Source organism: Serinus canaria, chromosome 21 (assembly GCF_022539315.1).
Source record: "Serinus canaria isolate serCan28SL12 chromosome 21, serCan2020, whole genome shotgun sequence".
Lineage (NCBI taxonomy): Eukaryota > Metazoa > Chordata > Aves > Passeriformes > Fringillidae > Serinus > Serinus canaria.
The window spans coordinates 6,386,964-6,398,006 of NC_066334.1; the positions used below are offsets into that span (position 1 = coordinate 6,386,964).

At 52.6% G+C, this 11,043-nt stretch overlaps 1 protein-coding gene across 1 annotated transcript in view; it reads left to right on the forward strand.

The window, feature by feature from the left end:
• Nucleotides 1-7,643, forward strand: part of ACAP3 (ArfGAP with coiled-coil, ankyrin repeat and PH domains 3) — a 57,577-nt gene extending 49,934 nt beyond the window's left edge. The window contains exons 14-19 of the mRNA XM_050982736.1: nt 911-1,015; nt 2,196-2,288; nt 3,488-3,708; nt 4,390-4,499; nt 5,457-5,567; nt 6,487-7,643. Of these exons, the coding sequence (XP_050838693.1) occupies nt 911-1,015; nt 2,196-2,288; nt 3,488-3,708; nt 4,390-4,499; nt 5,457-5,567; nt 6,487-6,634 (788 nt within the window). The 3' untranslated portion in view covers nt 6,635-7,643. The remainder of the gene's footprint in view (nt 1-910; nt 1,016-2,195; nt 2,289-3,487; nt 3,709-4,389; nt 4,500-5,456; nt 5,568-6,486) is intronic.
• The last annotated feature ends 3,400 nt before the right edge of the window (nt 7,644-11,043 follow it).

Sequence of the window (11,043 nt, forward strand, 5' to 3'; positions counted from 1 at the left end):
TATATCTATTATATATATATATAATAAATATATAAAAAGGGGTAGGGGGTGGAGGGATTGCAGGAAAATGATGGGAGTGGGCTAGAGATCAGTAATAGATATCAAATATATAAAATATTTATAATAATAAATATATATATATATATATACAATAAATAAATATATATATACACAATAAAGACATACTATATATATATAAAATACATAAAGATGTACTATATATATATAAATACATACTAAATATATATATAAAATACATGGAGGGACCTCGGAAAATGGTGGAAGTGAGGCCTAGATATCAGTAATAGATATAAAATATATAAAAATAGATACAAGAAATATATATATATAAAATATATATAATATATACAATATATAAAATATATAAAAGGGGATAGGGGGTGGAGGGACCTCGGAAAATGGTGGAAGTGAGGCCTAGATATCAGTAATATAGATAAAAATAGATACAAGAAATATATATATATATTAAAATATATACACTAAATATATATATATAACTATAGATACAATATCTGGCTGCTCTGGGATGACTCTGGCCAGAAATTTGTGCCATTTTGGGATCTTGGGAGGGTTCTGGCCATTCTGGGATGACTCTGGCCAGAAATTTGTGCCATTTTGGGATCTTGGGAGGGTTCTGGCCATTCTGGGATGACTCTGGCCAGAAATTTGTTCCATTTTGGGATCTTGGGAAGGTTCTGGCCATTCTGGGATGACCCTGGCCAGAAATTTGTGCCATTTTGGGATCTTGGGAAGGGTCTGGCCATTCTGGGATGACTCTGGCCTGAAATTTGTGCCATTTTGGGTCCGTGTGCCGTTCTGGGTGTGCAGCCCCAGCTGGGGAAGGCTCTCCCTCGCTGGCCATTAATTCTGAATTTCCCCTGGGGAGCAGCAGCCACCCTGGAGAGGAAATTCCGCCGGGATTCTCTCTTCTGCCCCGACGAGCTGGACTCCCTCTTCTCCTACTTCGACACCGGCGCCGGCTCCGGCCCTCGCAGTAAGAGCTCTAAAAGAAATCTTCATGGATTTTGGTTTTTATTGCATTTTGGGGTTGTCTCTGCAAGAGAGGCTGTGCCTGGGGAGGGCTCTGGGCTGCTCTGGGGTGGCTTTGGGTAAAAATCTGGGAGGTTTTGGGGCTCCTAGGAAGGTTCTGGCCACTTTGAGATGAGTTTGGTCAGAATTTTGTGATATTTTGGGTTCTTAGGAAGGTTCTGGCCACTCTGGGATGAGTTTGGTCAGAAATTTCTGGTGTTTTGGGTTCTTAGGAAGCCCTTCCCTTCCCTCCCAGTTCTTCCAGGGTTGGGTTGAGGGGTTGGGGCTGGGCTGAACTCGATGGTCTTGAAGGTCTCTTCCAACCTGGGGATTCTGAGAATTCTGTGGATGTCGTGGATTGATTCTGGGCATTCGTTCTGGGACTTCTGTGGATGGATGGATGGATTTCTGTGGATGGATGGATGGATTTCTGTGGATGGATGGATGGATGATGGATGGATGATGGATGGATGGATGGATTTCTGTGGATGGATGGATGGATGGATTTCTGTGGATGGATGGATGGATGGATGGATTTCTGTGGATGGATGGATGGATTTCTGTGGATGGATGGATGGATGGATTTCTGTGGATGGATGGATGGATGGATTTCTGTGGATGGATGGATGGATTTCTGTGGATGGATGGATGGATTTCTGTGGATGGATGGATGGATTTCTGTGGATGGATGGATGGATTTCTGTGGATGGATGGATGGATTTCTGTGGATGGATGGATGGATTTCTGTGGATTGATTCTGTTGATGTTGTGGATTCTCTGAGTTCTGTGGATGGATGGATTTCTGTGGATGGATGGATTTCTGTGGTGGATGGATGGATTTCTGTGGATGGATGGATTTCTGTGGCTGGATGGATGGATTGATGGATTTCTGTGGATTGATTCTGGGATTTCTGTTGATGGATGGATGGATTGATGTCTGTGGATTGGTTCTGTGATATTCCTGTGGATTCTGTGATATTCCTGTGGATTCTGTGATTCCTGTGGACTGATTCTGTGATGTCTGTGGATTCTGTGGATTCTGTGGATTCTGTGGCCCTTGCTCCTGGAGCAGCAGCAGCCCTGGCAGCCCTGGCAGCGGGCTGGCTGTTGAGGTGCCCGTGGTTTGTGTCCTGTTGGCCCCGCAGGTCTGAGCAGCGACAGCGGCCTGGGCGGGAGCACCGACGGCAGCGGCGACGCGCTCGTCTTCGGCTCCGTGGTGGACAGCGTCACCGAGGAGGGTGGGTGGCACCCAGGGCAGCTGGCACCGGGCAGGGGGTGGCACCTGGGAGGGTGAGGGCTCTATCTGGGACCTTCTTGGCTGGAGAGCTCGACAGAGTTCAGGGTTTTAAGGAGTTGATTGGGAAAAGAGAATTTTTCTATCGGATCAAGAACCTGAGTCCTGCTAGAGGGCAGGGTTAGATGGGGTTTGGGGGTTTTGGGCAGAGTTTGGGGTTTTGGGCAGGAGTTTGGGGTTTTGGGCAAGAGTTTGGGGTTTTGGGCAAGAGTTTGGGGTTTTGGGCAGGAGTTTGGGGTTTTGGGCAGGAGAGTTTGGGGTTTTGGGCAAGAGAGTTTGGGGTTTTGGGCAGAGAGTTTGGGGTTTTGGGCAAGAGAGTTTGGGGTTTTGGGCAGGAGTTTGGGGTTTTGGGCAGGAGTTTGGGGTTTTGGGCAGGAGTTTGGGGTTTTGGGCAGGAGTTTGGGGTTTCGGGCAGGAGTTGGTGGGGGTTGGGGTTTTCGGGCAGGAGTTTGGGGTTTCGGGCAGGAGTTTGGGGTTTCGGGCAGGAGTTTGGGGTTTCGGGCAGGAGTTTGGGGTTTCGGGCAGGAGTTTGGGGGTTTCGGGCAGGAGTTTGGGGTTTCGGGCAGGAGTTTGGGGTTTGGGCAGGAGTTTGGGGTTTCGGGCAGGAGTTTTGGGGTTCGGGCAGAGTTTGGGGTTTCGGGCAGGAGTTTGGGGTTTCGGGCAGGAGTTTGGGGTTTTGGGCAGGAGTTTGGGGTTTTGGGCAGGAGTTTGGGGTTTTGGGCAGGAGTTTGGGGTTTTGGGCAGGAGTTTGGGGTTTTGGGCAGGAGTTTGGGGTTTCGGGCAGGAGTTTGGGATTTTGGGAAGGAGTTCTTCCCTGTGAGCATGGGGAGGGGTTTCCCAGAGCAGCTGCCCCATCCCTGGAAGTGCCCAAGAGCAGGTTGGAGCACCCTGGGATAATACAATGACTTCTGGGAACCCTTCCAACCCCACCCAGGGCAGGATTCTCTATCTTCTCCTGGAATTTCCCCAAATAAAGGCAGAACTCCACAAGCAATGCCAGGCCCGGCTTCCCTTAGGCTGACCAGGATGGCACGGGGACCATCCAAAATGCAGCGGATGATTTTGGAATTTGGGCTGATTTTTTCCTTTTTCCTCTCCTTCTCCCCCCTTTCCTTTCCTTTCCTTTCCCTCCCCTCCCAGCAGAGTGCGAGGTGTCGGATGACTCCAGCGGGGAGGCGGAGCTGGAGCAGGAGGTGTCGGACCTGGAGGAGGTTCGGGAGGTGCCGGCGGGGCTGGTTCTGTCCCGGGCCGCCCGGAGCCGCAACCTGCCCCTGCTGGCCGCGGCGCTGGCCCACGGAGCCGATGTCAACTGGGCCAACGAGGAGGACGAGGGCAGAACCCCCCTGATGCAGGCTGTCAGCGGGGTGAGGGTCCCTGGGGCTGGGGTGGGACAGGGGCAGAGTCCCCCTGATGCAGGGTGAGGGTCTGGGATTGGGGTGGGACAGGGGCAGAGCCCCCTGATGCAGGGTGAGGGTCCCTGGGGATTGGGGTGGGACAGGGGCAGAGCCCCCCTGATGCAGGGTGAGGGTCTGGGATTGGGGTGGGACAGGGGCAGAGCCCCCCTGATGCAGGGTGAGGGTCTGGGATTGGGGTGGGACAGGGGCAGAGCCCCCCTGATGCAGGGTGAGGGTCCCTGGGGGGTGGGACAGGGGCAGAGCCCCCCTGATGCAGGGTGAGGGTCCCTGGGGATTGGGGTGGGACAGGGGCAGAGCCCCCCTGATGCAGGGTGAGGGTCCCTGGGGCTGGGGAGGGGGGCTGGAGTTTGGGAGCTGCCCACCGTGGGTGTCATGGAGTGGGGAATTCCCTCTGGGAATTGTCTGGTGTGGGTGAAATGGTGTGGGAATTCCATTTGGGAATTGCCTGGTCTAGAGTAGAAATTCCCTTAGGGAATTGGGTCCAGGTGAATTGAGGTGGGATGTCGAAATTCCCTTTGGGAATTGTCCGGTCTGGCTGAACTGATGTAGAAATTCCCTTTGGCAGTTATCCAATCTGGCTGAACTGAGTGAAAATTCCCATTTTTTTCCCCCATTTCCCCCCTTTCCCAGGGCTCCCTGCTGGCCTGCGAGTTCCTGCTGCAGAACGGGGCCGACGTCAACCAGCGGGACGCGCGGGGCCGGGCGCCGCTGCACCACGCCACCTACCTGGGGCACACCGGGTCAGCCTGCCCTTCCCCTTCCCCTTCCCCTTCCCCTTCCCCTTCCCCTTCCCCTTCCCTTCCCCTTCCCCTCTCCCCCTCCCTCCCCTCCCCCGGCATTCAGGAATTTTGTGATTCCCCTCCCTCCCCCGGCAGGTTGTGCCCTCTCCTGAGCGTGGGGCTGTGAATTCCTCGGGAATTTGGGAATTTGGGAATTCAGGAATTCAGGAATGGTGTGATTCCCTCCCCAGGCAGGTGTGCCTGTTCCTGAAGTGTGGGGCTGGAATTCCTCAGGAATTTGGGAATTAGGGAATTCAGGAATTCAGGAATGGTGTGATTCCCTCCCTAGGCAGGTGTGCCTGTTCCTGAAGTGTGGGGCTGGAATTCCTCAGGAATTTGGGAATTAGGGAATTCAGGAATTCAGGAATGGTGTGATTCCCTCCCTAGGCAGGTGTGCCTGTTCCTGAAGTGTGGGGCTGGAATTCCTCAGGAATTTGGATTAGGGAATTCAGGAATGGTGTGATTCCCTCCCTCCCCAGGCAGGTGTGCCTGTTCCTGAGCGCAGGGTGGGTCCTCAGGAATTTGGGAATTCTGGAATTCAGGAATTTTGTGATTCCCTCCCCAGGCAGGTGTGTCTGTTCCTGAAGCGCGGGGCTTGGAATTTGGGATTAGGGAATTCAGGAATCAGGAATTTTGTGATTCCCTCTCCAGGCAGGTGTGCCTGTTCCTGAAGTGTGGGGCTGGAATTCCTCAGGAATTTGGGATTCAGGGAATCAGGGAATTCAGGAATGGTGTGATTCCCTCTCCAGGCAGGTGTGCCTGTTCCTGAAGCGCGGGGCTGGAATTTGGGAATTAGGGAATTAGGGAATTCAGGAATGGTGTGATTCCCTAGGCAGGTGTGCCTGTTCCTGAAGCGCAGGGCTGGGATTCCTCAGGAATTAGGGAATTCAGGAATTCAGGAATGGTGTGATTCCCTAGGCAGGTGTGCCTGTTCCTGAAGCGCGGGGCCACCCAGCACGCCCCGGACGGGGACGGGCAGGACCCGCTGAGCATCGCGGTGAGCGCGGCCAACGCCGACATCGTCACCCTGTGAGTGCCCCCGGGGCTGGGGAACACTGGGAATGTCGGGGGATACTGGGAAACACTGCCTGGGGACTGGGAAACACGGGGAACACTGGGAAACACTGCCTGGGGACTGGGGAACACTGGGAACACTGGGAAATGCTGCCTGGGGACTGGGGAATACTGGGAACACTGGGAAACGCTGCCTGGGGACTGGGGAATACTGGGAAACACTGCCTGGGGACTGGGGAATACTGGGAACCAGCAGGGGCAGGAATAACCCAGCCCTCCCCTCCCCTCCGTGCCCTCCCCTCTTCCCCCCTCTTCGCCTCTCTCTGCCCTCTTCGCCTCTCTGCCGATCTTCGACTCGCTCTAGTCTCCTCTCTTCGCCCTCTTCGCCTCTCTTCGGCCTCTCTTCCCTCTCTTCGCCTCTCTCTCTTCGCCTCTCTTCCCCTCTCTTCCCCCGCTTCCCCTCTGGCTTTCCCCCGCGCGTCCCCGCGCGGCCCCCCGCTTCCCCCCGCGGTCCCCCCTCTTACCACCCGCTTCCCACCTCGGCCCCCCGCGGCACCGCGCCCCCCGCGGCCCCCCGCGGCCCCCCGCGTTTTTCCCCCCTCGGCCCCCGCGTGCCACCTGCCGCGGCCCCCCGCTTCCCCCCGCGGCCCCCCCGCGGCCCCACGCGGCCCCCCAGCGTACCCCGTCGGCCCACCCTCTTCCCCCTCGGCTTCCCCGCCTCGCCCCCGTCTTCCCAGAGTCCCCCCCGCTTCCCCCCCCGTCGTGCCCCCCGCTGCCCCCACTCGTCCCCCCGCTATCCCCCCTCCTCGCCGGCGCCCGTCTCCCCGTCTCCCGCTCTCCCCTCCCCGCCCCTGCACCCTCCGGGCCCTCCCCTCCCTCCGTGCCCTCCCCTCCCCTCCCCTCGGTGCCCTGTCGTGCCCTCGGTGCCCTGCAGGCTGCGCCTGGCGCGGATGAACGAGGAGATGCGGGAGGCAGAGGGGCCCCTGGGGCAGCCCGGTCAGTACCCCAGCAACAGCCCCACGGAGCTGCAGTACAGGAAATGCATCCAGGAGTTCATCAGCCTCAACATCGACGAGTGCTAGGGACAGCCCCGTGCCGGCCCGGAGCCGGGCGGGGTCCCCGCGCTGCCCCACCCTTGGAAATTCCGTGTTTTCCCTGCTGGTTGGTCTGGTTGTGATGCCCGCACCCTCGGGGGGTTTTTCCTTTCTGGGGTTTGAGTTCTCATGCTTGACTACTGGATGGTTGGGTTTTATTTTGTTTGTTGGAGGGGTTTTTTTTTTTTTTGGAGTAGGAGCCTCCCCTCCCGGCAGGGTGTGACCCCACGGGTTGTGGCACGTGGGAAGTGTGAGAGATGAGCTTAGAGGTTAAAAAAACGACCAAAAAAAACCAAAAAAAAAAGAAAAAATAATTCAAAAAGAGAAGAAAAGGAAAAACCTTCTGTGACCAGGAGAGAGGCACCGACAGCAGGAGCAGCCACAGCCATCCCTGAGGAACGGGCTTGGAATTCTGGCAGGAATTGTGGCTGGAGCCTGCTCTGCCCTGGCAGGACCCTGAGGGACCCTCCAGGCTGGTTTGGGGACAGGGGTGCTCCGGAGGCCCAGTGGGATTGGACCAGGATCAGGATTGGAACCAGGACTGGGATCAGGATTGGATCAGGATCAGGACTGGGATCAGGATTGGGATCAGGATTGGGATCAGGATCAGGACTGGGATCAGCATTGGATCAGGATCAGGACTGGGATCAGGATTGGATCAGGATCAGGATTGGATCAGGATCAGGACTGGGATCAGCATTGGATCAGGATCAGGACTGGGATCAGGATTGGGATCAGGATTGGGATCAGGATTGGGATCAGGATTGGATCAGGATCAGGACTGGGATCTCTGGCTCCTCGCCCGTCGCTGCTCTTGGACTGACCCAGCCACGCTCCCCTCGACTGCTGCCCTGCTCAAAGCCATGGCTGCCCAGGATTCCCACCCCGCTGGAATTCCCAGGAGGATTCCCACCCCACTGGAATTCCCAGGAGGATTCCCACCCCGCTGGAATTCCCAGAAGAGTTCCCACCCCACTGGAATTCCCAGAAGAGTTCCCACCCCCTGGAATTCCCAGGAGGATTCCCCCCCTGGAATTCCAGGAGGATTCCCACCCCTGGAATTCCCAGAAGAGTTCCCACCCCACTGGAATTCCCAGGAGAGTTCCCACCCCGCTGGAATTCCCAGGAGAGTTCCCACCCCACTGGAATTCCCAGGAGGGTTCCCACCCCACTGGAATTCCAGGAGGATTCCCACCCACTGGAATCCCAGGAGAGTTCCCACCCCACTGGAATTCCCAGGAGAGTTCCCACCCCACTGGAATTCCCAGGAGAGTTCCCACCCCACTGGAATTCCCAGGAGGATTCCCACCCCGCTGGAATTCCCAGGAGGATTCCCACCCCACTGGAATTCCCAGGAGGATTCCCACCCCGCTGGAATTCCCAGAAGAGTTCCCACCCCACTGGAATTCCCAGGAGAGTTCCCACCCCACTGGAATTCCCAGGAGGATTCCCACCCCACTGGAATTCCCAGGAGAGTTCCCACCCCACTGGAATTCCCAGGAGAGTTCCCACCCCACTGGAATTCCCAGGAGGATTCCCACCCCACTGGAATTCCCAGGAGAGTTCCCACCCCACTGGAATTCCAGAAGAGTCCCACCCCACTGGAATTCCAGGAGAGTTCCCACCCCACTGGAATTCCCAGGAGGATTCCCACCCCACTGGAATTCCCAGGAGGATTCCCACCCCACTGGAATTCCCAGGAGAGTTCCCACCACGCTGGAATTCCCAGGAGGATTCCCACCCCACTGGAATTCCCAGGAGGATTCCCACCCCGCTGGAATTCCCAGGAGGATTCCCACCCCGCTGGAATTCCCAGAAGAGTTCCCACCCCGCTGGAATTCCCAGGAGGATTCCCACCCCGCTGGAATTCCCAGGAGAGTTCCCACCCCGCTGGAATTCCCAGGAGAGTTCCCACCCCGCTGGAATTCCCAGGAGAGTTCCCATCCCGCTGTCCCCTCCCCTGGCTCTGTCCCCATCCCGGGACAGCTCCTGGTGCTGATTCCCCCTCCAGCCGGGCTCAGCTCTTCAGGGCCCTCCAGAGCTCTTGGGAATTTCCATCATTTGAGAGTGAAGAATTTCCACATTTGAGAAAAAAAAAAAAGGAGAATTTCACATTTGAGGAGAAAAGAATTTTCATCATTTCAGAGCAAAGGAGAATTTTCACCATTTGAGAAAAAAGGAGAAATTTCTTCATCCTTGAGAGCAAAGGAGAAATTTCATCATTTGAGAAAAAAAGGAGAAGAATTTTCACCATTTGAGAATAGAAAATTTTCACCATTTGAGAAAAAAGGAGAATTTTCACCCTTTGAAAGTGGAGAATTTTCACCATTTGAGAATGGAAAATTTTCATCATTTGAGAAAAAAGGAGAATTTTCCCGTTTGAGAGCCAAGGAGAATTTCTTCACTCTTGAGATCCAAGGAGAATTTTCCCACCCATTTTCCCCCCATTTGTCCCCCATGTTTCCCCCCATTTTCCCCCCATTTTCCCCCATTTTCCCCCCATTTTCCCCCCATTTTCCCCCATTTTTAACCCTTTCCATTCCCCCAGGACAATCTCCCACCCTGCTCCGCTCGTGGATCTCAGCACAGCCATAATTTCAATTTTTCAATTTCAATTTTTCAATTTCAATTTTTCAATTTCAATTTTTCAATTTCAATTTTTCAATTTCAGTTTTTCAATTTCAATTTTTCAATTTGGATTTTTTTAACCTGTACAGCAACTCCAGCCTGACTCCCAACCCCTCCCTGCTTTTCCCAACTTTTTTAGGAGAACTTCAAACCCCGACTGATCCTTTGGAGAACAGGAAAAAAAAACCAAACCCACAGCTTCCACTTCTTGTGTCGCTTTATTTCACTTTTTTCTGGGAATTCTGGCCACCAATCCTGGAAGCTCAGACTCTGCTGAAATCACGAAGTTGGGAAAACAAAAATAATGTAAATATTGATGCAAAAAGCAGCAAGACAATGGATTTATTTAACATTTATTGGTACTTTAAATATTTAGAGTCCATGTATCAAAGCAACTTGGTGCACTTTTCCTACCTGACAGTATTTTGGGGTATTTTTTTTGGTTTGTTATGGGTTTTGTGCTGTCTTTTTTAACCAGTGGAATTGTTTAAGTATTTAATTTATTCTTATTATTGATGTGCCCAGAGGACTAGTGCAATTTTGATTCAATACAGTTGGTCTGTATTTCATGGCAGGATTTATTTCCCCTCCTTCCCGTGGTGTTTTTAGGGAATATTTCTCCAAAATTCCCTTTTTTTGTTGGTTTTTTTCCCCCTTCCATCCCGATTTTCCTCTTTTTCCCCTTCGTGTTTCCATCAAAGCCTCAAAATTGGAGATGAACCCGACCCCCTGCAGTCCCCAGAGTGGGAATTTCTCCAGGATAAAAATTTCTCCACCTTCAGGATGCACCTCTCCCCAGTTCTGCATTTTGGGGGTTTTATTTCTGCTTTTTTGGGGTTTTTATTTCTGGATTTTTGGGGGGTTTTTATTTCTGAATTTTGGGGTTTTTATTTCTGCATTTTTGGGGATTTTATTTCTGCATTTTTGGGGTTTTTATTTCTGCATTTTGGGGTTTTTATTTCTGCTTTTTGGGGGTTTTATTTCTGCATTTTTGGGGGATTTTATTTCTGCATTTTTGGGGGGTTTTATTTCTGCTTTTTTGGGGGGTTTTTATTTCTGCATTTTTGGGTTTTTATTTCTGCATTTTTGGGGTTTTTATTTCTCCTGGGGGGGTTTGGGCTCCCCATTCCACAGGGGAGGGTGGGGAAAGGGCTCAGAAAATTCCAGATTTTCAAACTGAAACTGGAGCATTTCCAGCCTCTGAAGGAGATGAAAAAATGAACATTTTGTTGTTTTTTCCTGCCTGGAAGGTTTGATGCCCTAAATTGGATTTTTTTCCTATTTTATCCATTTTCATTGATTTTCCCAATGGGGTGTGAGTGTTTTCCTCATGGATTTAACCCCATTTCACAGCAGGAATTTCAAATCTAAACCCCCTCAGCCTCCAGGATCCTCCACCCTTGGGATTTTTGGGGATCTGGGGGAATTTTTCTCTTTTTCTTCCTCCCAAGTGCCTGGACTTGGATCCAGTCTGGCTTTTATCTCTGATTCCAGCTGGGAATTTCAATATTCCAGAGGTTTTTTTCAGGTTATCCCAGCCTTGCTGCCTCTGAGCTCGGACATTTCTTGGAGATTTGAAAGGAAAAAATCATTTTAAAAAATTGGGATTGGAAGATTTGGATGCTTTTAACCAAAAATCCAGGGGTGAGAAGCTGAGCTGGGCCCGGCATCAAATGGAATTATTGACTGGAAATCATCAAATTCATTGATTAATTATCACTAATTAATCATCCTGCAGCTGCCAGGAGAGATGTGGCAGGAGGTCTTTG